We start from the raw sequence: 26,208 nt of genomic DNA, 5'->3' as shown, positions 1-26,208 counted from the left end.
TCTGGTCCAGACTCGATTATTTCTGAGTGCGGCGTGAAACAACAAACAGTGAATTAACGGCACTGTTCAACCGACTTTAAACCAGATTCACTCACCAACTCACAATGTAAAAGTATGGTTCTAACTACAATATCGAGTTCGCTATACGCAAACTTGCTGTAGCAATGTTGCACTTGCACGTGCCGAAAGAAACTACGACACGTATCCCAACTGCGTAGATCGTGCTCGTGATGTCAATCACTGGATTGTCTGGTCCAGACACGATTATTTACAGATCGCCATTTGTAAAGCTGGAATACTGCTGAGTACGGCGTTAGACAGCAAACAAACAACAACATTAAAAACATGGAAAACAAACACAATGAGGGGGCATCAGTTATTGTTTTAATGTTAATATTGCGTAGCTGACGAATATATTAAGACAAAACTGATAAGTTATGAAAACTAACGAAACTGCCTATTGTTATCAATTGTTACCAGCACAGAGTCTTTCTACAACACAGCTAACATGTTTCGGCAGGCTATACCAATTTTGTAAATAAATGTACTTCTATAAATATGAGTGGAATGTCAACAGATATTAACAAGTCTTGGACGGATGGTCAGTGTCTTTCTCAAAGAAACTCGGTGATCATGTGACTTTTTAAGCCCCTTCCTCTGCTTCCTCCTCTTCGTCAAATTCCCCCTCTTCCTCTGCGGTGGCATCCTACAAAGAGACGTGGTGACCGTTAGACGTTTATATGTATGGGTAAGAAGTCAGATATGCAGGAATATTGCCATGTGATGTCAACGTGACGTCCGTGATCATCTCAAGGCGTTACAAGGTCACGCCGTTTTCTGTGTGGCTATGATAAACATTTACTGATATTGATATCATGAGCATCGATCCACGCAATTTGATTTGGTTGGTTGGTTGGTTGTTTTACGCGGCACTCGGCAATATTCCAGCTATATGACGGCGGTCTGTAAATAATCGAGTCTGGACCAGACAATCCAGTAATTGACATCATGAGCATCGATCCACTGAATTAGAATACGATTACATGCATCAAACAAGTCAGCGAGCCTGACCACCCGATCCCGTTAGTCCTCTTACGGCAAGCATGGGTCGCTGAAGACCAATCCTAACCAAGATCTTCACGGGACCCGTACGTGATGGAAGCCCGCCTGGTGCTCGGTATTAATGTGACTAAAACAAGGACTGCTCGGCTCGAAGTCAGTACGTTCGTTCAACTGAGTCAACCGAGGTCACTACATTTCTGGCAACCAGGGTTGAATAGATTCAACCTGAGTAAACCACTGTTGCTCAAGGATAACGTAGGTCAGTACCCGAAATACAATGCATATATGCAACCTAAACAAAATGGCTGCCAGGTGAATGAGAAACGCAACAGCGAGTGAGTGAGTTGGGTTTAACGCAGCTTTTAAAAGTATTCCAGTTATATCGCGGTGTGTCAGCTTGATGTGGGAGGAAGCCCGAAGTGATGCAGGTGTTAGAGATTTACCACTTCGGTGAAACCCACGAGCACGGGTATGGTGCTGACAAACCTAGAAACATAATCGGGGCGACCGGGATTCGAACTCACAGCCATAGGTTTCTGGCGTACCTAAGGGACGCAACTCTGCACAGCGAATTGCTACCCGTAACCCCCTATTCACGCGCTAAGTACGTGAAACATTCATTCCGTGTAGGACTTAAATACATTTCTCAAGGCTTTCAATACCTAAACACATATTTTCAGAGCATTGCTCTAAACCTGGTATAAACTAATCTTACATATACTGGCACTGAAAGGTAGGTTTAATTGGAAATAACACATTCTATACAGCAAGGTGATATGTATACGAAACGGTGAAAAAATTATCTTTTGCTGGAATGGGAACATTTAAAGGCAATTACATTGGAGAAGCATTGGGATATCACTGCCAAACCACGGAGAGCAGATATCGCATCAGCCAAATGTAAAAGTCAAGGTTAAATCTTGACCTTTGTGACATTCACAGCGCCCCCTAGCGTTATCTGAACGAACTGAAGCGACAATCATAGGTTTCTTGCGAGCCCAAGGGACGCAACTCTGCAAAGCGAATCGCGGTGCCTCAGACGACTGGGCCACCCGTGCCCCAAAGAAACACAACAGTCATGTGCATCGTTTAACGCACAACAATGAGAGGTAAACAAGAGTTTCGTTACTTGACAAAGCTGCCATTGTACCTTTTCAACTGAATGCATGTGAAACGACAAGAACTTCAAAGTTCAAAATAACGCGAAGAACACCACAGAGAGATGTAGATAAGTATTTATATCAACAATTGAAAGTTAAAAGTGCCTAATTATATACTATCTATACATAGTAAAGTATATTCATGGTTTTATCCATGGTTGAATCAAGAAATGAAACGAACTAGTTTTAACGTCGACGTCTGTAGGAGATTGCAAACAGCAGTACTGACGCCACGGGTTCAGTAGGCATGGCAACTTTGGTCAACCGAAGTATGAGGTAAATCAGTTAACACGTGCTAACATTGGTCAAACAAGGTTTTTTTTGGTCATACCTTGGCCATCACGGGTTCACGAGGGTCGTCTTGGGTTTTGAAATCGAACACAGGCACTATTTCTGTTATATCACTGCATGTGGGAGGAAAGCGCGAAGTGAAGACGAAGCAATATTCTATTTGCTCTTATTTTCAATTTCATTAAAATCAGATCGTAGTTCTCGCTATCGCTAAACAAAGATCTGAGGACATCCCATTACCTTTCATCCGACCAATCAAAGCGTCGCCTACCAGATCATGAAAGTGACAGTCGGAATGCGTTTTCTAATCATGCAAACTCGAAAATGTTAACACGGTGTATTCCGGTGTTTCGTACGACTGATTCCGTCAAAATTATCGTCTATCTCTCGCTTCCGAGGGATAAACATTTGAACGGAGAAGGCGTTGCACAGTACGTGGGAAGCATTGCCATACAATCTCAACCATATATTAGACATTCCGGAATGATCGTTTGTTAAGTTTTCAAAATTTTAATTCAGAACCGTATCAACATATTTTTCAAACGTAGTCTCAAATGGAAGTCGCCAGGTTGAAACGAGTGCCGTAAAGCTCGAGAAAGCTGCTTTCTTATTGGCTGACGTCGACTTCTTGTTAGTCATTTCAGTGGTCGGTCAAAGTTCCCGAAAGGTCGTTCTGACATGACCCGTAATGGGACGTCCTCAGATCTTTGTTTAGCGGCAGCGAGAACTTAAATCTGATTTTAATGAGATTGTCTTATTTTCAGCTAAGATGGCAACATTTGAATTCATTAAACGTCTCCGCACATTAAACAAAATCCGATAATTATATTGAAAAATATGGGGGGAGTCGCATATTTCGCTACGGGTCAGTAGACGTATTAATTATGAGACGCATCAATTTCAAGATTGTTCAATATTCAGTATTGTTCAATGACAACATATCCTATGACGTAATGGTGACACCTTGCAACATCTTCGGTTATTTCAGTGATAAAGCACTGTCGTTTCTCTCTTAATTGGCAGTGCTTCACTGCCAAATCTTGAACAAATGCACACGTTTCGTTTCTTTATGCAACAATGAACGATAACCTGCAACCAGATACCAGAAAAAAACCTTGTTCAGCTAATTAGAAATTATATTAAAATTGACAGCAATAAAATCTCAAACCCATTAAAATGTGTTCTAATGTATTACAAAACATGTGCACCGCAGACAAATACGCAATTGCACGGACCTCACGTGTCCCCATCCAGTTGGTATAAGGCGTGACTCGCGCAGTACGTGCTTGTGTAACGAGGGCATGGCTCGTGCAGCACGTGATGCCGTAACGAGGGCACGGCAGGGTGAAACTACGCTTCCGTTCAGCTGATGTGTTTTGTTGAAATATAGTTCCAATTCTCCAAGAATTCTTTCACTTATAAATAGACACATTTGGTGTTTGTTTATTGCACAATTACCATAACTGATGTCCCCTCGACCCTGCCAAGTCGTCTTCGCGATGGCAAGATCAAAATAATGAAGATAGCATATGCTATTTATTCTTTTCGTATGTCAATTATCGCCGTTTTAGAAACTGTCCTTAAAAAACAGAACGACTTTCCCATTATGAAGAAAAAATATAACATGATTTGTGTTTTAACTTTGCTCAAATACTGATCATAACATCGCGTTTGGCCACGTGGGGCTATAATCACGGAGTTATCTAGTTAACAGCTCATTAACTTTAACCTTGGCTCTTCAAACGGGGAAAGATGGGAATCTGTGCATGTGGAATATCTTTTTATTATGAAAAGGGAAACCTTGTTAATTTGTTTGCCTCGTGTGTCTTGTTCATTGCGTTATCATAATAACTTCACCTTCTGGTGTTGAAATTCAAATTCATAGCTACAGATAATGGTAGTAAATTGTACCTTTAATGGGAAATTGCTGTTAACAGTATCATACTCATGTACAAATAACTAATTTCAGATTTTGACACACATTTACAATCTTAAGAAGCGTACATAAAAGGTATATTGATGTGCCCGCCGTAATTATGACGTGGTGTTTCAACTACAAGTTCTACTGCTACCATTGAAACTTGTACTATTACTGTGTACCATGCAACATTGGCTATTACCACTACTACTACTACCACTACTACTACTACTACTATTGCTACTACTACTACTACTACTACTACTTCTACTGCCACTACTACTGCTGCTACTGCTGCTACAACTACTATTGCTACCACTACTACTACTACTGCTACCACCACCACCACTACTACTACTGCTTCTACTACTACTACTGCTACTACCACCACCACTACTTCTGCTACTACTACTACTACTAAATCAATTGGGTAGTGGGGTAGTCTAATGGATAAAGTTGGCCCTTCACGCCGAAGACCCACACACATGTCCCCCGCCGTCATATTGCCAAGTGGTGTAATACCAAACTTATTCACTCACTAAATCAAATACTACTATTGCTGTTGCTGCTGCTACTACCACTACTACTACTACTACTACTACTACTACTACTACTCAGGCTACGCTTTGAGAGTTGCGTCCTTCGCCGTGTCAGGATCCGCCGATGACAAGATTCGCCCCTATTTTTATCGTTGGTCTGATAGCAGTGTTTTCCTTCTACATATGTGATCCTGAGTATGGTTTTACGCCGCTTGTAGCAAGCCGTGCCGCCACCACTAACACTACCTCTTCCTCAATACTTTTCCCACCCAAACCGCTGCCATAATACTTCCTGCGTCTACCACTACCACCAATAGTATACCCCAACAACTTCTTGTATTACATATGGACTGTTACTATCAACATATACCATCACCACTTCGACATGAACTGCTGCCTTTCTGCTAACGGCAACTACAGGGACGGCGAGAAATCCTCTCCCTCCCACTAGCGAATCTCTTTCTGCGAGAGACATTAAACATGTACTGGGGGCCCTTGGCAAGTAGATCTACGTGCATATGGTTCGTGTCCGACTCGTATGTTACATGTTCAGGAAAACATGGTGATTTATTATCCTGCAGTCAAGACGTGAGGCATCAGCTATAGGGCGTTGCTCATTGTGGGAGACCTGTGTGTCGGAGAACAGATGAAGGAAACACTATGGGGTCTGAGAGGACGCGGATGGTCCTCAGTGTTGTGGTGGTAGTAGCTTGAGTAGCTGTTGCTGGTTTAGTAGCCGTTGAGTGCCTAGTAACCTGTTTAACTAATATCAGTAAAAGAGAGAGTGAATGATGTTTACGATGCTTTGAAATAGCTTTTAAGTCACGGTGGGGCCAAAAAATTGGTTCCTCACACTGCACCCATGCAGGGAAATTGAAACCCGGTCTTCGGCCGGACGCACCAAGGCTTAACCACTAGGCTACCCCACTGCAATGCCCCTTATCGTTGTGCATGCATCAGAACTGTTATCAACAAGATATTTGTACACTTTTACACAATATTTCACTTGTTAAAGGGAATGCAAGGATAGCTAGCTCATTTAGATCGAACACTGGAGAAAAAAGTGACGTCACCATCTCCTCCCTTCTCCGTAACTTCGCACAGAATTCCTCTCGCCCATGAGCGTAATTTGATTGGACGGCTACTTTTAGCCTTGCGTATTTCGAATCCCACTAAGAAAGAGGCTATGGTGGTGAATGGGTCCAGGGAATGTATGATAATAGAATAAAGATATTATATCCTGGATTATGGAGAATGGCGTGGATATCACTCGGGACCACTCAACTTAATCTGCAATATGCACCGAACGATACCGCCATGCCATAACTGGCCTCCGGTCTGCAAGACATATGTATTTGAAAAGCGCATAGCAGGCAGCGCTTAGAAACCACAGACCTGGTTAAAAAGGTATGGTAAGAGTTACCCGCTCTTGTTATATATATATATATACTAAAACCTCGAACCACGGGGTAGAAAAAATACGCTTGAGAGAACTGAATAAAACCAGAGACCATAAATACATTTTAGTTTTATGGTCCCTGATAAAACCGAGGCTTTTTATTTATGTCCTGAATATACTGAGGATATTACCTGGTATTGCTGGTACTCCGACACCAAGTCGTTCATGTTCGACTCTGCTTCAGTAAACTCCATCTCATCCATGCCCTCGCCCGTGTACCAGTGGAGGAAAGCCTTGCGGCGGAACATGGCTGCAATGCAAGGATTAAAACCAGTAAAATTAGTGAGTGAGTTGGTGTAACGTCGCTTTGAACGGCGGCGTGTCAACTTGGTGTGAGAGGGCTGAGGTAGGGTGGGTGTTCGAGGGTTGGAGTAGGGTAGGTGTTCGAGGGTTGGAGGTGGGGTATGTGAGGGTTGTGGATGGGGTATGTGAGGGTTGTGGATGGGGAGTGTGAGGGTTGGGGATGGGGTGTGTGAAGGTTGGAGAAGGGGTGTATGAGGGTTGGGGATGGGGTGTTTGAGGGTGTGTGATTGGGTTTGAGAGGGTTGGGAATGGGGTGTATGAGGGTTGGGAATGGGGTTTGAGAGGGTTGGGAATGTGGTGTGTGAGGGTTGGGAATGGGGTGGGTTGGGAATGGGGTGTGTGGGGGTTGGGAATGGGGTGTATGAGGGTTGGGAATAGGGTGTGTGAGGGTTGGGAATGGGGTGTGTGAGGGTTGGGAATGGGGTGTATGAGGGTTGGGAATGGGGTGTGTGAGGGTTTGGAATGGGGTGTGTGTGAGTTGGAGATTGGGTCTCTGAGGGTTTGGGGAAAGGGTGTGTGAGGGTTGGGGATGGGGTATGTGAGGGTTGGGGATGGGGTATGTGAGGGTTGGGGATGGGGTATGTGAGGGTTGGGGATGGGGTGTGTGAGGGTTGGGAATGGGGTGTGCGAGGGTTCGGATGGGGTGTGTGAGGGTTTGCAATGGGGTGTGTGTGGGTTGGAGATTGGGCGTGTGAGGGTCGGGGATAGGGTGTGTGAGGGTTGGGGATGGGGTTTGTGAGGGTTGCGGATGGTGTGCGTGAGGGTTGGGGATGGGGTATGTGAGGGTTCAGGACGGGGTATGTGAGGATCGGGGATGGGGTTGTGAGGATCGGGGATGGGGTTGTGAGGGTTGGGAATGTGGTGTGTGAGGGTTGGGGATGGGGTTTGAGGGTTGGGGATGGGGTGTGTGAGGGTTGGGGATGGGGTTGTGAGGATCGGGGATGGGGTTGTGAGGGTTGGGGATGGGGTGTGTGAGGGTTGGGAATGTGTCGTGTGAGGGTTGAGGATAGGGTGTGTGAGGGTCGGGGATAGGGTGTGTGAGGGTTGCGGACGGGGTATGTGAGGATTGGGGATGGGGTTGTGAGGATTGGGGATGGGGTTGTGAGGGTTGGGAATTGGGTGTGTGAGGGTTGGGGATGGGGTTTGTGAGGGTTGGGAATGTCGTGTGTGAGGGTTGGGGATGGAGTGTATGAGGGTTGGGAATGTGGTGTGTGAGGGTTGGGGATGTGGTTTGTGAGGGTTAGGGATGGGGTGTGTGAGGGTTAGGGATGGGGTGTGTGAGGGTTGGGAATGTGGTGTGTGAGGGTTAGGGATGGGGTGTGTGAGGGTTGGGAATGTGGTGTTTGAGGGTTGAGGATAGGGTGTGTGAGGGTCGGGGATAGGGTGTGTGAGGGTTGGGGATGGGGTTTGTGAGGGTTGCGGATGGTGTGTGTGAGGGTTGGGAATGTGGTGTGTGAGGGTTGCGGACGGGGTGTGTGAGGGTTGGGAATGTGGTGTGTGAGGGTTAGGGATAGGGTGTGTGAGGGTTGGGAATGTGGTGTGTGAGGGTTAGGGATAGGGTGTGTGAGGGTTAGGGACTGGGTGTGCGGGTTGGGGTAGGGTGTGTGAGGGTTGGGGATTAGGAGAGGGAGGGTTAGGCCGGGTGTAGGTATGTGAGGATTGGGGATAGGGCGATAGGGAGGAGAGCCTGAAGTGAAGATCTAAGAAGAAGGTCGAAGAAGGTCTCAGACGTTTACCACTTTGGTGAAATCCACGTATTGTGCTTAAAAACAAAGAAACACAATCACTGCAAACCGGGATTCGAACACGATCAAGGTTTGTAGCACGGTCAAGTAACGCAACTCTGCACATCGAATAGGTGTGCCTTACACGATTGAGCCTCTGGGCCCCTGGGCCCCTTTAAGTCACATTAAGTGCCAATATGACAAAGGTGAATGTATGAAACATGATGGAGAAAAAGTCAAATAAATTCAGAATATAATTAAATAAATGTCACTGAACCAAGTTTTATATGACATGTTAAGTAATTTCTCTTAAGATGAAAAGAATTTTTTACCTAAGATTAGAAATTAATGTCAAACGTAACACAACGGACAAAGTTAGATATTATAAAGAACGGACACCGTAGATAGTACATTATTGACATGTTTCACCGGCGTTTTTAGGTTATTTAAACAAAGAAAGGGACGTTACACGTGTATTGCGAAGCTAAAATATCAAAGTCGTCTATGAACTCTCAATCTGAGATTTCATAAATTAAACTGCATGTTCATGATAGTTTCGCCTTTGACTAAAATTGTACCACGCGCACAGATAATGTTCTGTTTTCACAGTAATATCACATGAATTATATCTTTCAAGAGTTATCCATACACGGGGGGAGGGTATCAAATTACATGTTTTGCACTAACTGGGCATAAACTTAACAAAGTACTGCCTCCTATTGATGAGTAATGGATTCTGCCAAAAGATATGCTCATATAAAGGACATGCTTTAGTTTTATTATATACATTTCCTTTCCTTTGTCAAGGCATTATGCAAGATAACGCACTAACAGGCCATAAAACCGGAGACAAGCCGAACGGGCGTGTTGCAATCTCGCTCACGTTATATAACAAGCAAGATATGCGGTATATCGTGCTTATGAAAAACAATAAATCATATTTGTGTTCTAAAATATCGTGTTATGGGAATACATTGCGTTTCTGATGCGTGTATAATATACCGAATTTAAGGCGAGAAAGGTTTGGTAAAATGATAAAATCTGTGTCTAAAACGTGTCATTATATTCCAGCCTTCGACCCATGAACAGATCTTGAGTATGAGAACACATACTTGTGTGTATGACCAATTATCACAGGTCGGCCGGGGTGTTGGTACGGTGGGTGTAGGCAAGTTTGGATACACGTATCGGCTTGTAAACATAGATTAATCAAAGCCAAAGGTGTGTCTAGATATAAGCTCTACCGTTTCTATCACTAACAGATTGCGACATTTATACTGGGGCTGCAATTAGATAGTAATTGTATTGATAATTACCAATAAACATGAGTATTAAAATTGTTTAAACCAAAGATAAATAAAGCTGTTTCTTTGTGATACTGAGTCTGTAACATAACCAGGCAGTTCCCCTCAAAACAGTTCAGTATATTGCCGAGTAATCAGACTCTTATTAATCAATGTTTTTCAGTTTAGGGAATTTCTATCAATAATGGCCAGAATGGACTTCTTTATGTAAATGGTTTTAATTCATCATTGATTTGGTATTATCAATATATATGGTCATTTTGACACATATAATCACTGTAGTTACCCACCCACCATATACACTGTACATAATCCTATGTATATAAATATATAGGGTTTTGTCTGTGCCCAGTCTATACACAAACTGCAGAGAAAACCCCCAAACGATACCGTCAGGTGTTCGGCTGCAGTGCGTCAGTGTAGCGCAAGGCTGCACGAGTAGTCTGCCCTTACACCATCATGGTCCCTATGTAATAATTGGCGTGTGAACCATGGTGACGTCATGACCTACACCCACCTGTGAACTGCTCAGACACCCGCTTGAACAGTTCCTGGATGGCCGTGGTGTTTCCAATGAACGTGGCCGACATCTTGAGACCACGTGGCGGGATGTCGCAGACGGCAGTCTTGACGTTGTTGGGAATCCATTCCACGAAGTAGCTGCTGTTCTTGTTTTGTACGTTCAACATCTGTTCGTCCACCTCTAGAAACAGCAGATCAAGAAAGCTTTTTTAAGCTGGAATATGTTTTGTGACTGCAACCTGCGACGGGGGAAAAAGCGGGATGCCCACGAAGCCTTATGGCCGACTGCACTGGATTGGTGACTTGTATTTCTCATTCGAAATACATTCAGGTTAACCACTTCATAACAACCACATTGGAAGTCAATAGCGGGGGGGGGGGGGGGAAGTCCCATGTGACCCCTGCTTGTAAGACTAATCGGGATTTACAATGTGTGACCTACGACGAGGATCGTCACTGCTGCTACCAACAATTAGTTTGCCTGGTCCAGAATCAATTGTCCGCAGACCTTGATATACAGTAACAACATCCCCTCCCTCCCTCACACCCACTTGAGAATAAAGGACGTCATAACTCTTGCTGCCACGTCCTATCGTGACCACAAACGATTTATCGAATAAAATGGCAATAAGTAAAAACAAGATATATTATAATACACTAACGCTTTGCCATCGTAGGTCAACGTTTAGGTATCGGCCTTACGACAATCCTACCGAGATTTCAACGAGGCCCGGCGGACTAGACCAACACTGTACTCTTTGTTGTGAGAAGAAATGTTATGTTCAAGCATCATAAGCTAGAAGAGTTACCTACCCTTCGCCTGCATCCTTCCTCTAAATATGGAGCTGACAGTGAGCTAGCAGAGTTACCTACCCTTCGTGGACATCCTTCCCCTGGAGATGGAGCTGACAGTGTTCTAGCAGTGTTACCTACCCTTCGTGGACATCCTCCCCTGAAGATGGAGCTGACAGTGTTCTAGCAGAGTTACCTACCCTTCGTGGACATCCTTCCCCTGAAGATGGAGCTGACAGTGTTCTAGCAGTGTTACCTACCCTTCGTGGACATCCTTCCCCTGAAGATGGAGCTGACAGTGTTCTAGCAGAGTTACCTACCCTTCATGGACATCCGTCCCCTGAAGATGGAGCTGACAGTGTTCTAGCAGAATTACCTACCCTTCATGGACATCCTTCCCCTGAAGATGGAGCTGACAGTGTTCTAGCAGAGTTACCTACCCTTCGTGGACATCCTTCCCCTGAAGATGGAGCTGACAGTGTTCTAGCAGAGTTACCTACCCTTCATGGACATCCTTCCCCTGAAGATGGAGCTGACAGTGTTCTAGCAGAGTTACCTACCCGTCGTGGACATCCTTCCCCTGAAGATGGAGCTGACAGTGTTCTAGCAGAGTTACCTACCCTTCATGGACATCCTTCCCCTGAAGATGGAGCTGACAGTGAGGTAGCGACCATGCCTGGGGTCACATGCTGCCATCATGTTCTTGGCATCAAATATCTGCTGTGTGAGTTCAGGAACGGTCAAGGCACGGTACTGCTGGCTCCCCCTGGAGGTAAGGGGAGCGAACCCAGGCATGAAGAAGTGAAGACGTGGGAAGGGCACCATGTTAACCGCAATCTTCCTCAGATCAGCGTTGAGCTGGCCTGTCAAAACATCAATATAATTATGCATTACTTTTGATTGCAAAACTGTATGAAATACGACTTACTTTATAGTTATTAAAATATGTTCTGCCTGCTCAGGTTTTTTATATGATGATTTACTTTACTTAATATTACTTTTCAGATTGCTAGGAATATTATACAAACCGCTTTACTCAATTTATTGTGACGAAATTCATAAATACAAATGCTGTTTTATATAAAGGACTTATTATTCAGCTTTTTAAGCAGTGTGAAAATCCTACTGCCATCTATGATAAAAAATAACGTAAACGGCGAATGAGGATTCGTTTATGTCCCTGAATATTGCTACCACGGTTTAGTGACCTGGAAGCGCCCATACCTGGGAACCTGAGACACGTAGTCACCCCTGACATTGTGGCTGAGATGAGGTGGTTGAGGTCACCGTAGGTGGGGGTTGTCAGCTTGAGGGTTCTGAAACAGATGTCGTACAGAGCCTCGTTGTCGATGCAGTACGTCTCGTCTGTGTTCTCGACCAGCTGGTGGACGGACAGGGTGGCGTTGTACGGCTCCACAACTGTGTCGGACACCTGGTACAACAAACACACCTTTCTCATCATCTGAACGTTGATGAGGAGTTAGGGTCAAACCATTTGGCAGTCCTTGCAAGTTTGAGGCAAGCTGCCCAACACCACTTTATTGTCCGTTACATGTATCTCCAATTGAATCAATCTAACAGCTGAGGAATACGATAATTACACAGTGGCAACGTCGAAGTTTCAAATATGTCTCGAGCCACAACGTCTAGATCTAGATTTGACAGTTACCAACTTGAAGGGTTGTTGACTTTGTTTGTTTGTTTGACAGTGCTCCAACCTATAGCATATCTGTTAATACAGTAGTGAGTAAGTGTATGAGTGATTTTGATTTAACAACGCTTGGAACAGTATTCCAGAGGCGTGTCAGCTTAATGTGAGAGGAAAGCTTAAAGTGATGCAGGCCTTTGATGTTTACCACTTTGGTTAAACTCAAGAGCACGGGTATGGTGCTGACAAACCTAGAAACATAATCGGGGCGAACCGGGATTCGAACCCACGATGTTAGGTTTCTGGTGTGCCCAAAAGGAGACAATTTCATTGTCACTGGCCCACGGACGTAACTCTGCACATCGAATTGCGACGCCTTAGACGACTTGGCCACCCCTGTCCCCTGCTGAAACAGTAACGCCGTAAAGCTAGCTGTTCCTATCAGAGGGGTAACCATTAAACAAATGGCCTTGACGTTCTTTACGCTCACCTTGGGTGATGGAACAACTGAGAATGTGTTCATGATTCTGTCGGGGTACTCCTCCCTGATCTTGCTGATGAGGAGGGTCCCCAGGCCCGCCCCTGTCCCCCCGCCCAATGAATGAGTGAGCTGAAAGCCCTGGATACAGTCGCAACTTTCCGCCTCTTTCCGGACAACATCGAGAACAGAATCTATGAGTTCGGCTCCTTCCGTGTAGTGGCCCTTGGCCCAGTTGTTGCCGGCTCCGCTCTGACCTGAAGAAGACAGTTACCAGAGATTTGTTAAGAGGAGAAATTGTTTGACTGAAGTAGTTCGCGTGATGGAGTATAGCGAAGTATCTTAATTTGATGTAGTTCCTGGTAATACAAGCCCAGATGGACTTACCGAAAACAAAGTTGTCTGGCCGGAAAATCTGCCCGAAAGGTCCGGACCTGACAGAATCCATGGTGCCGGGCTCCAGGTCAATGAGGATACTCCTTGGGACATACTTGCCGCCTGCAATCGGGATACAAATCATAAAGGATGATAACAATGATAATGGTAATACACATTAATAATGACAATACAACCATTATTCCCACGGGTAAATGTAAGTCTGGACAGAAATATGTATTCTTCTGAGAAATAGGTGGGTGAGGGGAAATGGTGTTTAACGTCGCGTCCAGGATTATTGCACTTATATAGCGACTGCATGTACGTGTGTGTGTGTTTGTGTGGCTGCTTGCACTAGTCCGGACTGATGCCGATTTATAGTGCTAGCTCACTGAGATACCATGCCGCAGTTGAACATGAATACCCCACTCAGACACAGTATACTGACTCCGAGCCGACCAGTCCTTGTCTTAGCCCCTTAATGCCGAGCGCCAGACAGGGTAACAACAAGTACCATCTTTTAACGTCCTATTTCACCTCACCTCACCCCCTACAGAGGTGTCCTCAGATCTACACACACAGAGGTATCATATCAGAATATAAGATCTCATTTTAAACAGATTGATATATAATACAAAATCGAACATACAATGGCATGACACACTTGACTCTAACAAATATGTATCTCCCAACCTGCAATAAGTATGTGGCCATAACAGAATGGAAGCAAAGACCCCAGTGCTTAACACAATCCGAAAACTTCAAACACGGGCAAGCTGGACAAATTGGTATTAATGGAAGCGAACGTACAATCCACCAAAGTCAGAATCAATGTCTGCCAGCTGTATTTACGTAAATCTCCTTTTACCTCTTTTTACTGACCTGTAATAGATATATGAACAAAATAGAATGAAAACACGAATTTCAATGACTCGTCCTTCAATCAAGCGGGCAAGAAAACTGCGAAACGGACGTAAAATCAGCTAAAGTTCCCCCATTTGTCAAGTCCAGCTTTATTATCAATAGAGACCAAATTCATCTGATAAATAAACTGCACAAAAGAGACAATGACATTTCCATATATATCTATGCTTTCGGAAGCTTGGAACAATTATACCGACTGGCTGACATTGAACATAGACATACATCTAAAGTTCTTAAAATGTCACTATTGTCTTAATGTCACTTGAATCCAGCAAAGTCAATGATGTAACGATGTGTTTATTGAATACGGTTTGTTTCTAAACAAATTATCTTCTTTCATTTCAGGGCGTAATGGTGTATAATGATGATGATGATGATGATGATGATGATGATGGCTCATTTAACTTCGCGGAGGTATATATTATATTACCTGAGTAAATATAGACACGCGTCACCACAACCACCCGTTTCATCCTATAAGGAACCCATCCGGGAACGCTAGAACACAAGATCTGCCTGGTCCCTACAGGGTCCCACCTTCATGTACAAACTTGTTTTAGTTGTGTTATAGTGTTATACGATTGTGCGACTCTGTATTTACGTACGGCCGTTGGAATTACGGGACAGAATAGGTCACAGGCCCTTGTCCCGGGAACCGATCACAATGAGGATTGGACGGTTCATGGACCTCACTGCGATTCATCTTATTCCTACGGAAACGATCGTTGTTCGTGCTATCAACCACTGGTTTACCTGTCCCAGACTCGATCATTAACAGAACTGATAAAACGGGTAGTTGCTGACAGCAACACTCCCTCCCCCACCTATTGACGAACAGGTTTAACCTTGGATCTTGGCATTGTTTTGATTACGATTTCGTTCATTTATGGAGGTTCAGAAACGTCACGTTACCGGTAGCCTCGTTGTAGTAGACGTTGATTCTCTCCAGTTGCAGGTCGGAGTCGCCATGGTAGGTGCCGGTGGGGTCAATGCCGTGCTCGTCTGAGATCACCTCCCAGAACTGTGTCGACAAAACCGAAACATTGATTATTTGTATACTAGCATTTAAAACATAAGTAAATATGAATTAGCACACACACAGACACACACACACACACACACACACTCACACTCACACAGACAGACAGATAGATAGATAGAAAGATAGATAGATAGATAGATAGATAGATACTTTTTTATTAGATAGATAGGGTTGCATGAGAGTATCAATCACTAAGATCGTCAATCAAATGGAACACGGGGTCATCGATCTAAGACAGATCATTGATCATAAACCAGTAAACGTACGGATACAGCGTCCGGTGATCTTAGTACGATTGTCGTAGCACTAAGATCACTTTGTGGGACGGCCCCTGCAACCAACATCTCTCTTTAGATCACAAGTCAGCCTCCGCGCTAGAAAGGTCATCACCTATTTAACCATATAGACAGATCATTAACTGTCAGACAATCCATGTGTTCAGACCAAATGACTGTCAACCACTCTATCACGAAACACTTTTGGGGAGAACGTTTTTATTTGAGGTTAATTATAGAATCTAATTGAAACTCCTTTTCAAAATTCTCATCTGGACTGTTGTCGTCTGCTGTGTAATAGTATCGTCTGCTCCGTAAGCCAAACACAAACGTGGTGTTTCCTGCACCAACATGCATAGCGACAGTCAAATCAAAGACGTAAGGTCGAAGTGATACCTCGCTAAATGGATGCACGAATCCTTTAACTGGGCCGGACTAACGAACCATGCGTGTGTCTAGCACAGCGATCATTCGGCGATGGCTCATTTAACTTACGAGGGCAGAAAATACTAGATTTACTGCCTCTCTCCGACATTAATGAACTACCTTCTTTTCATCATTGAATATTTTACTTTACGGCCCAAAACATTGACGTTGGTTTCTTGAAGACATGTAATCCCTGTGCTGGTGATTAATGGCTAGAGATCGTTCGTGTCTCTTTCTATAATTCCAAACCTTTACACCCCACTGAACGGGAAATTGTCAATAGTCTAGCCATGGAAAGTGTTATCCTTAACATTATTAAATACCGTTTAGGTCAGGATGTAGAGCTGCATTCTTAATCCAAGCCTGATGTAAGTCTTTTCATCATCATCACGCCCAGATGAAAGTGACCCGGGGCCTCTTGACATATTCCTGGCTACCATTGGGCGCTGTGGTGGCCTTGTGGTCAAAGCTGGTCACACTGAAGACCCAGGTTCGATTCTCCGCCAGAAATTGGCTTCACGCGTTGATATCATGTGAGGAATCGAACGCTTAACCGCTTGGCCACCTTACCGCTGACTGATATTGAGTTTCCAACTACAATATTTTGAAGTGCGACACATGAGGTGAGTCAGGTGTACGAAAACGATATTTGCAGGATGTTGCCTACAGTTACAGTTCATGCATGCCGAATGTTCAACTAGAAAGGTAGTTTAAATCTCTTGATACCTGTATAAACCCAAAGACTTACGTAGCATGACATAACCTAGCATACATGTCACACGTATTAGACAGTTGAAGTGCTACTCTAGGTACACCTTGGTCATTTATAAACCCAGCGACTCAAACAGAATTAACAAGCTTTGCTTGTGTCCGTCACTCCTTCTTAGTGAGTCAAGTATAAACACGGCGAATGAACAGTATTATCAGTGTCATTTGATATTGTATTGATTTGCGGTAATCCATTTAATTTCTTCAGGCAAATGAAATTTAAGGCTGAGAAATATCGTATCTGTCACGGCATCGGACATACCGATAGCCGGTGTATGGGGCATGGGGATTTGTGGTAATCTCAGGGTCTGGGTTCAATGCAATAAAGTCAAGACAGGGACACGTGACTAATCCGTCAAAATCCTGTCTTGTGACCACTGGTCAGGAAGGGGGACACCAGAAAAGGGATCTCACACGCCCCATGCCTGATAACATGAACGTCATCGTCCGGGTGCGAGGCATGACAGCATGAACGTCACCGTCCGGGTGCGAGGCATGATAGCATGAACGTCACCAGCATGAACGTCACCGTCCGGGTGCGAGGCATGATAGCATGAACGTCACCGTCCGGGTGCGAGGCATGATAGCATGAACGTCACCGTCCGGGTGCGAGGCATGATAGCATGAACGTCACCGTCCGGGTGCGAGGCATGACAGCATGAACGTCACCGTCCGGGTGCGAGGCATGATAGCATGAACTTCACCGTCCGGGTGCGAGGCATGACAGCATGAACGTCACCAGCATGAACGTCACCGTCCGGGTGCGAGGCATGATAGCATGAACGTCACCGTCCGGGTGCGAGGCATGATAGCATGAACGTCACCAGCATGAACGTCACCGTCCGGGTGCGAGGCATGATAGCATGAACGTCACCGTCCGGGTGCGAGGCATGACAGCATGAACGTCACCAGCATGAACGTCACCGTCCGGGTGCGAGGCATGATAGCATGAACGTCACCAGCATGAACGTCACCGTCCGGGTGCGAGGCATGATAGCATGAACGTCACCGTCCGGGTGCGAGGCATGACAGCATGAACATCACCGTCCGCGTGCGAGGCATGATAGCATGAACGTCATCGTCCGGGTGCGAGGCATGATAGCATGAACGTCACCGTCCGGGTGCGAGGCATGATAGCATGAACGTCACCAGCATGAACTTTCACCGTCCGGGTGCGAGGCATGATAGCATGAACGTCACCGTCCGGGTGCAAGGCATGATAGCATGAACGTCACCAGCATGAACGTCACCGTCCGGGTGCGAGGCATGATAGCATGAACGTCACCGTCCGGGTGCGAGGCATGATAGCATGAACGTCACCAGCATGAACGTCACCGTCCGGGTGCGAGGCATGATAGCATGAACGTCACCGTCCGGGTGCGAGGCATGATAGCATGAACGTCACCAGCATGAACGTCACCGTCCGGGTGCGAGGCATGACAACATGAACGTCACCGTCCGGGTGCGAGGCATGACAGCATGAACGTCACCGTCCGGGCGCGAGGCATGATAGCATGAACGTCACCGTCCGGGTGCGAGGCATGACAGCATGAACGTCACCGTCCGGGTGCGAGGCATGACAGCATGAACGTCACCGTCCGGGTGCGAGGCATGACAGCATGAACGTCACCGTCCGGGTGCGAGGCATATCATGACAGCATGAACGCAGAGAAGCACCGTCCAGGTGGGATCTATATACATTTATATACCCGATATAACACATGGTGTTCGTGATGAACCACTTGCCTAATTTACAAGCTGCCGTTTTGCGCAATAATGCTGACGGTGGCAATCAATCCCTCCCTAACACAGACAACTAAACAGACGGCTCAGTTAGTGAGTCGCTTCAAAAAGTTTATTTGAGAAAAGATTTAATTTTGACTCAGAAAGTCAAAACGATATATTAAATACAATGTTCACAGCAATAAATCTTCAAGGTTGCATTTTAGCACAAAGGGTGACTCAACGAGTTTTAACAACACGATCGGATTCTATCCTTTCAAAAGACCACCAACTGAACGGTGCACAGACCTTGAGATGTAGATATATACAGGCAACAAAACATGCATAGATTTGAGGACAGTATATCAACGGATGACAATAGTCTTGGCTTCAAATTTACGCGATGTAGCTAAAGTTGAAGACTTATTTATGCCATTAACTGAAAAACACGACTACAATATTCCAAAATATTGTACAATATATGGTTGAGTGTTTGGTGATATCTAGGTTTTTACCAATAGCTTCTGGTTAATGAAATAGTTGGACGTGTTCTGTGAGCGTTGTGGGGCTGATGTTTCCAATAACAAGTGTTGTCTTATACCTGTCGAGCACATATCGTGCTAAGTTCAAATTAATACCTTCCTCTCTCGGGTCTAAACTGCTTCAAAGAGAGCTTAACACAAACACCGCTGTATCCTTTGATTAAGTAATTACAGGCAACCATATATACAGCTGGTAGATAAGAGATATGTACACGGGTGCCAGCAAGATGTGACGGAGATAGCCCGTGTCATGTGTGAGATCCTATCTGGTAACCTACAGGCCACATACCTGGTCCAGGCCCAGGGACAATCTGAACTATCCTTCCTTTGTTTCCAGGAGTGGAACTAAATGTGTGCATTACATATGGGTCTGCTTCTTAGTGGGGGCACGGGTGGCCCAGTCGTCTAAGGCACCGCGATTCGCTGTGCAGTGTTGCGTCCCTTGGACACGCCAGAAACCTATGATTGTGGGTTCGAATCCCGGTTCGCCTCGATTATGTTTCTAGGTTTGTCAGCACCATTACCCGTGCTCACGGGTTTCACCGAAGTGGTAAACGTCTGAGACCTGCATCACTTCGGGCTTTCCTCCCACATTAAGCTGACACGCCGCGATATAACTGGAATACTGTTAAAAGCGGCGTTAAACCCAACTCACTAACTCACTCACTCACTGCTCCTTAGTATGTTTTCTAATATACTATCATCATCACACGATTATTATAACAATAATACTAATAATAGTGAGTGTGAGTGTCAGTTTTGTTTGTTTGTGAATTAGCAATATTCCAGCAATATAGATCCCACCAACCTCGCTCTTCTCTCAATCGCTTATATTTACCAATCATAGTGGGAGGGCGTGGTTTGATTAACGTTGGGGTTCTTCATGGTAGAAATGTTTTGGGCACTTTTGCACACATTTATTTGTCTGATGATCCTCTTGTGAAACATGTCAAGACTCATGATGAAAACAAGGCATTCCACAGTTTTCGTAAACGAGCCAAAGATGTGGGACATTATCTCAATGTCAGTGTTGATTTTGTTGATGGTTCTGTACAAATCCCGAATCCAAACCGTTACTTGTCAAAAGTCGGAGAGCGTTTTCGTTTATCTGCCCTTCTCAATTGTCGGCCCGATTGAAAAGCACTATTTTAGTGACGGGTGAAATCAACACGACAAGTTGACGAGAGTATCCTTGATAATACATGTTCTCGGTGCCTTAGGTTTGGTACCTCCCAATCTGTTGACTGACATTGGGAGAGTACCCTGGTTTGCTACCAGGAATACAGCCCTCCTGACAATCTTTGCAATGCAGAAGGTTGCAGTGTTTGGGAGTCATCACATTCTCCGAAATATTCTGGGTGGGTTTGACTAGGCAGCGCTTCCTGGGAGAAGTCCCATTCGCTGTCTGAGCTACGTATAGAGGGGGCAGGGGCCCTGAGCTGATGATGAGCCTAACCAGCCTGACTGTGCTAGGATCACCCTCTTTGTTGCATTTTTTATTTTAATCTGTGCATAATACTATAAGTATATAATAATAATAATATTATTATTCGTCGTGTTCTTCCTCGACTTCTCGCCCCAACAACACACACATACGCACGCACGCGCACACAAGAGTCTGTGTGAGTTTCACATACGTCATTCAGCCTATAGGTATTCAAAGGTCACATCTCATCCTACCGGGTACCCACTCACTGCTGGGTGAACAGAGTCATGCTGGTTCGGATTCACCTTTATTGCTCATAAAAAATATATTTGTGTCAGATATCAAATGACTCAGGCTTAAAACTGCTGTATACATGTCGCAGTAGCTTGAATCATCTTTCATTCTCAGTGACATTAATACTTCTCAATCACAGGGTTAATGTTCATTTTGACGTGTGTCTGTTTAGTGGAATTTTGGCGTTGATCACCTGAAGTGGTCCCCTTGTGTCGGAAGAGGCCATTACCCCTAGCCGGGAACACGAGCCAGGTGCACAGTCCCCTGTACTCACTGACAGACCATGGTCCTGGCTTGACAACTTGACACGCTTCCATGGGACTATATATTATGAAGGCAAGGCATCTGTTATTTCTAAGGTGAAGTTATCAGAATTACGGATGTACAATAATGCAGTGATGTTTACCAATTAGGTTATACATCTAAAATGTATAATTTGTTCGTGAGCATGTCGTATGTTCATGGTTTCCACTTCCTAATCTATACTGAACCGCAAAAGAAACGTCGCCATGGATAGATATATGAGAAACCTTATTTGTCCAAGCACTGTAAACATACTTTGAGACATATTAAAACGATGAAACTTGACAAAACAGATCATCAAGGTTGAAATTATAGTGTCAAATGTTCTTAAAGTGAAACACAACACTAGTCTCTGAGAAAATGGGATCACAAGTCAGTATCTCGTGTGTCCGCCATGTGCATTGATGACAGCCGTGCAACATCGATACATGGAATGGATGAGGCGGTTGATGAAGGCCCACACTTTGAGGAACGCCTGGCGCAGTTCAGCTGCAGTTGTCGGCCTTGGTTGGACGTCATTCAGCCGTCTTTGAATCTCGTCCCACAGGTGCTCAATGGGATTTAAATCGTGACTGAGGACAGGCCACTGCATGGTTCTGATGCCTTTCTGCTGGAGAAGTCTCTTGCTGCTCTCGCAGTGTGGGCACGGACGTTATCATGCCGAAACTCATGGTTGCAGCGACGTGCCAAATGAGGTACGGCGTGTGGTCTCAAGACTTGATAAATGTACCAAGCTGCTGTGACACCATTGCCTCTCCCTGGACCGATCTTCTGGAAGACCACAGGGTCGACCCTCTGTGCATGACCAATTCCATGATGCTCGGACCACCCCACGAGTCTCTCCCAACAACACAAGCATCCGAATAACGTTCCCCACGGCGTCGCCAGACTCTCTCTCTCTCTCTCTGCCATTTGCTGTTGAGATACAGTAACGACTTTCGTCTCTTCTCCACTGCTGGTGGCGCCAATGCTGGTGCTGTGTTGCCAACTGAAGACGGTCCCGGCGATGACGTGGTGTCAGAATTGGTCCTCGATCTGGCCTGTGACAGTGGAGGTGCCTGCTCGTCAATCGTCGACGCCCGGTGTCCGCACTAATGTGTCGCTGGTGTGTCCCCATGGTCTGCCGAGCAGTTTCCGCAACAGTAACAAAGCGATCTTGAAGATGCTGTCGCACAATCTGACGATCCTGACGTTGGGTGGTGACCCTTGGTCTTCCACTACTCGTCGGTCATCTGTAGTGTTGGTGGTCTGGTACCGTTCCTGGAGCCTGTATATGGTCCTTACGTGGACTTGAAATGCATTGACTACTTGCCGGGCGGTTTGTCCAACTTGCAATCGTCCAAGGGCTTGGTGTCGCTGATTTCTTGTCAATCTTGGCATGTTGTAGCAATTCAATAACGAGTGAATGTTATCCGATCTGGGTGGATTTCTATAGGCCAAGAAATTGGGGAACGCATGTGCATTTCAATTTGCACGGAACTCGCGTGCATCGGGTTACCATGGCCGTTGCCGTGATGCGTTTGCGCGATCGGTTTTATTGTCATCTGCTTTGTTTTTTTATTATCAAATTTCATCTTTCCGGACAAGGTAATGTTAAATTTTAGAAACTTTGACAAAAATTACCCAGATATTTAAATGACAACCTTTCATGCAATGTTACTTGGGGTGACGTTTCTTTTGCGGTTCAGTATACTACAGGAAACACGGTCATAGAAGGCCTCTTGCTTCTCCTGATGACTGCAAATTCTAGGATTGATCAAACCGATGCGTTTCGTTTGTCTTATACTTCTTGAGGATTGGAACTTGTAGTATTGCAGGATTGTAGTAGTAAGTGAGTGAGTTGGGTTTTAACGCCGCTTTGAACATTATTACAGTTATATCACGGCGCGTCAGCTTAATATGGGAGGAAAACCCGAAGTGAGGCAGGTCTTTGACGTTTATCACTTTGGTGTACCCACGATCTGGGTTATCGTGCTGAAAAACCTAGATACATATAATCGGGGCGAACCGGGATTCGCGACCACAATCATAGGTGTCAGAGTGTGCAAGGGACGCAACTCTGCACAGCGAATTGCGGCGCCTTGGACGACTGGTGAAACGAAACACGAAAAAAAATATGCGTGTTTGGCCTTAGCGTCTTAGGTGGCGAACACTCACTCACCTCCAAACCGCATGTGCGCATACCCTATGACTGAAGAGAAAATACGTATTAACCATACCGAACTCCACCTATGCTACACTTCACAATCTCCGGGAGGTTCAGCAGCCATGAAATATACAAGCTGGGAAACAATATGTGACAGGCAGACGCCAGACAACCTTCACCACCTGGGGGCTTATATTTCCAGTTCTGTCCACACGACTACGGGTAGCCGAAGATCTATCCGAGAGGTTGGATACGGGTGAACGCTACCCCGCTAAGAATACCGTCACCGGACAATGCCAGAGTGCTTCACAACGCTTATCTACGTTTTCGGTAGTTTACACTTTTCATTCCTTCTTTACGCTAGGTCACGTGACAAATCCCAACCGTTACTTGTCAAAGGTTAGAATCGGAGAGCGTTTTCGTTTATCTGCCCTTCTCAATTGTCGGGCCGATTGAAAAGGACTATTTTAGTGACGGGTGAAATCAACACGACAAGTTGACGAGAGTATCCTTGTTTATACATATGGTTACATGCAAACACTAAATTAAATCATCATTTTCTGTAAACTATAATAACATGTTAGCTTTAGCAATGATAAACACTCTTAACATCTTCACTTTCTGTTTCATTTGAAAATCATAACTAATTGTGTATTGATCTCGTTTGGAGATATTGGCTCCTTACACCAGCAACGATGTGTGAAGCTTAGAGTCATTCCGGCGACAAATGAACCGTACATTCAAATTTCTTTAAATCTTTTGTGTTTGAACGGAACAGTGAGACCAACTGAGCTGATTATCACACGAGGGGGTTATCTTTACTGTTTGCTTGAAGGATATATTTACTATTTGTTTGTTTCGTTGTTTCTTTGAAGTGGTTGGTTACAGATAAGGACATGCAGACTGACGACTCTTTGTGTGTTTAAAAGAAAGTTTTATGAAACACGTTTTGATGACCTGGAGATAGTGTGGAGAGTGTGACATAATAAATAGCTTTAATAAGAACCGGTTTTGGTAACCATGGGGAGAGTGCGGTGCAAAGCATTGTCAATTAACAAGTCAAAAAAGGTTCGAGTGAGCGTATGTTATTTAATGCCGCAGTCAACAATGTTCCAGCTACATCAATATGACTGTCAATAATCAAGTCTGAAAGTATGAGCCATGATCCACGTCAGCATAGTGACACGCTATTACGAAGCGTGACCACCTTGTCCCCATTTGGTAAGCTATTACAACCATGAAATTCTGGAGACGTATTCTAAACTGGGACCGGACAGACAGAATCACATGTTTTTCGCATGAATTAGTGGTCGAGTGGTTGCAATGCATGTATGGCGTGGCTTATTCTGTGCAAGCAGCTCATGCTCATGCTCATGATATCGACCACTGGTTCGACCGGTCCAGATTCGATAATTATGCTCAGAAGTTCAATGCCAAGGATCCATTAACCCTGAGACTTTACTGACGTTTCAGATGAAATGAATTGATGCACTAAATTCTTATTTCTTCAGTGACTTCCACTCTAACACTGCTGTTTATTCATTGTGACGGGAAGCCTCGACATTTAAACATAGAAATCAAAACCTCAGCATTCTCACCAAGAACCAACGTAGAAATTGTGACCTGTGTGGGTAGACCGGAATGGGAGCCAAACATGATCAATATTAACAATAACAATAATAACTGAGTGATAAAACAATAAAGGTTATATGATATCGGTTTTTTCAAAACAGCCACTTGCCCTATTTTCTATAGTTATTCATTTGCATGCAGTTAACGATGAATAAATTTTGCCCTACAACAGTTTTCCGTTGATTTACGAGTTCATTACCATCTGATTATTGTCTGAATAGGTTTCACTTCGCACGCTCCCGGTGAAAGCTTTGCAGAAATACCAAAGACCTATACAAAAATACATTTTTTGCGGAATAATAAAAACTTTATATTATGTGATACAATGAAGACTAAATCTGCCTGAATTATGCTTTCGATTTATAATAATCATAGCAATAATATAACAATAACAGCTTATTGTGTAGTGAACGCGATCAATGCATTGAAAAGCACATTTTTCGCTTGGCTGCAACCGCTACAGTTTATGGGGATTGTATTGGCAATTAGCCCCTTGGCCTTGGAACGGAGACATTCATTTATTTTCATTTTTTAAATAGGATATCCGGCATTAGCTAGGAAACTTTAATGATGAATCGGAAGTATTTCATATAAAATATAGTACAAAAGATTGTTAGAATGTTAGGTTGGATGAATCCTTTATCAACCGCCGATATTAATCTCGTTATCACCACTGATGAGAAAATGCATATAAGCTATGTTTTGCATAAAGCTATTTTTACGAATATTTTACAGATCAATATAAGTACATAAAGATATAACTGATATTCATCCGGGTTTGAATTAAAATGTACATATTCATAATGTCATGTTGCAATAGTCTTGTCATATGCTGTTGAAAACAAATTCTTTGAAACAAATGAAATGTGCTGACCTAAAATGTTATGTTAAAGAAAGTGCACCCTTTGCCTTTGCACCTCTTTTGAGTTTATCAGCAGATATCAGATAATAAACAAATAATTAAAAATGCTACTGTTTACCTTGGCTCCAATTTGGTTGCCACACTGGCCAGCTTGCATATGTACGATTTCCCTCATGACTACTGTTGTGTTCCGACCACACGCCTCAGCTGTAAATATCAAATCTCCTCAACCACAGTTCGTGTTAGTTGATACCCGTGTTTTATACCTCCC

General features: G+C 44.4%; 1 protein-coding gene across 1 annotated transcript; it reads right to left on the bottom strand.

Moving 5' to 3' along the window:
• Positions 1–362: 362 nt before the first annotated feature.
• On the bottom strand, positions 363–26,208 carry LOC124139847 (tubulin beta chain-like). The gene is made up of 9 exons (XM_048387835.1): positions 26,056–26,208; positions 15,412–15,520; positions 13,588–13,698; positions 13,213–13,457; positions 12,299–12,506; positions 11,695–11,937; positions 10,278–10,463; positions 6,561–6,679; positions 363–706 (listed from the first exon to the last, which is right to left on the bottom strand). Exons 1-9 carry the CDS (start codon positions 26,110–26,112, stop codon positions 644–646), a joined length of 1,341 nt encoding a protein of 446 aa, XP_048243792.1. The 5' UTR covers positions 26,113–26,208; the 3' UTR covers positions 363–643.

Source organism: Haliotis rufescens, unplaced genomic scaffold, assembly GCF_023055435.1.
Source record: "Haliotis rufescens isolate VD_foot unplaced genomic scaffold, xgHalRufe1.0.p SCAF_7, whole genome shotgun sequence".
NCBI lineage: Eukaryota > Metazoa > Mollusca > Gastropoda > Lepetellida > Haliotidae > Haliotis > Haliotis rufescens.
The sequence above is the reverse complement of the archived record's forward strand: the minus strand, read 5'-3'. Positions and strand labels throughout refer to the sequence as shown.

What these genes read in the sequence shown, in the direction of transcription:
- LOC124139847 (XM_048387835.1), bottom strand. Translation starts at nt 26,112, where the DNA reads ATGAGGGAAATCGTACATATGCAAGCTGGCCAGTGTGGCAACCAAATT. An exon ending in GCCAGACAACTTTGTTTTCG is followed by an intron (nt 13,458 to 13,587) that starts GTAAGTCCATCT and finishes TGTCTTCTTCAG; the next exon opens with GTCAGAGCGGAGCCGGCAAC. An exon ending in GGTGTCTGAGCAGTTCACAG is followed by an intron (nt 6,680 to 10,277) that starts GTGGGTGTAGGT and finishes CTTGCATTGCAG; the next exon opens with CCATGTTCCGCCGCAAGGCT.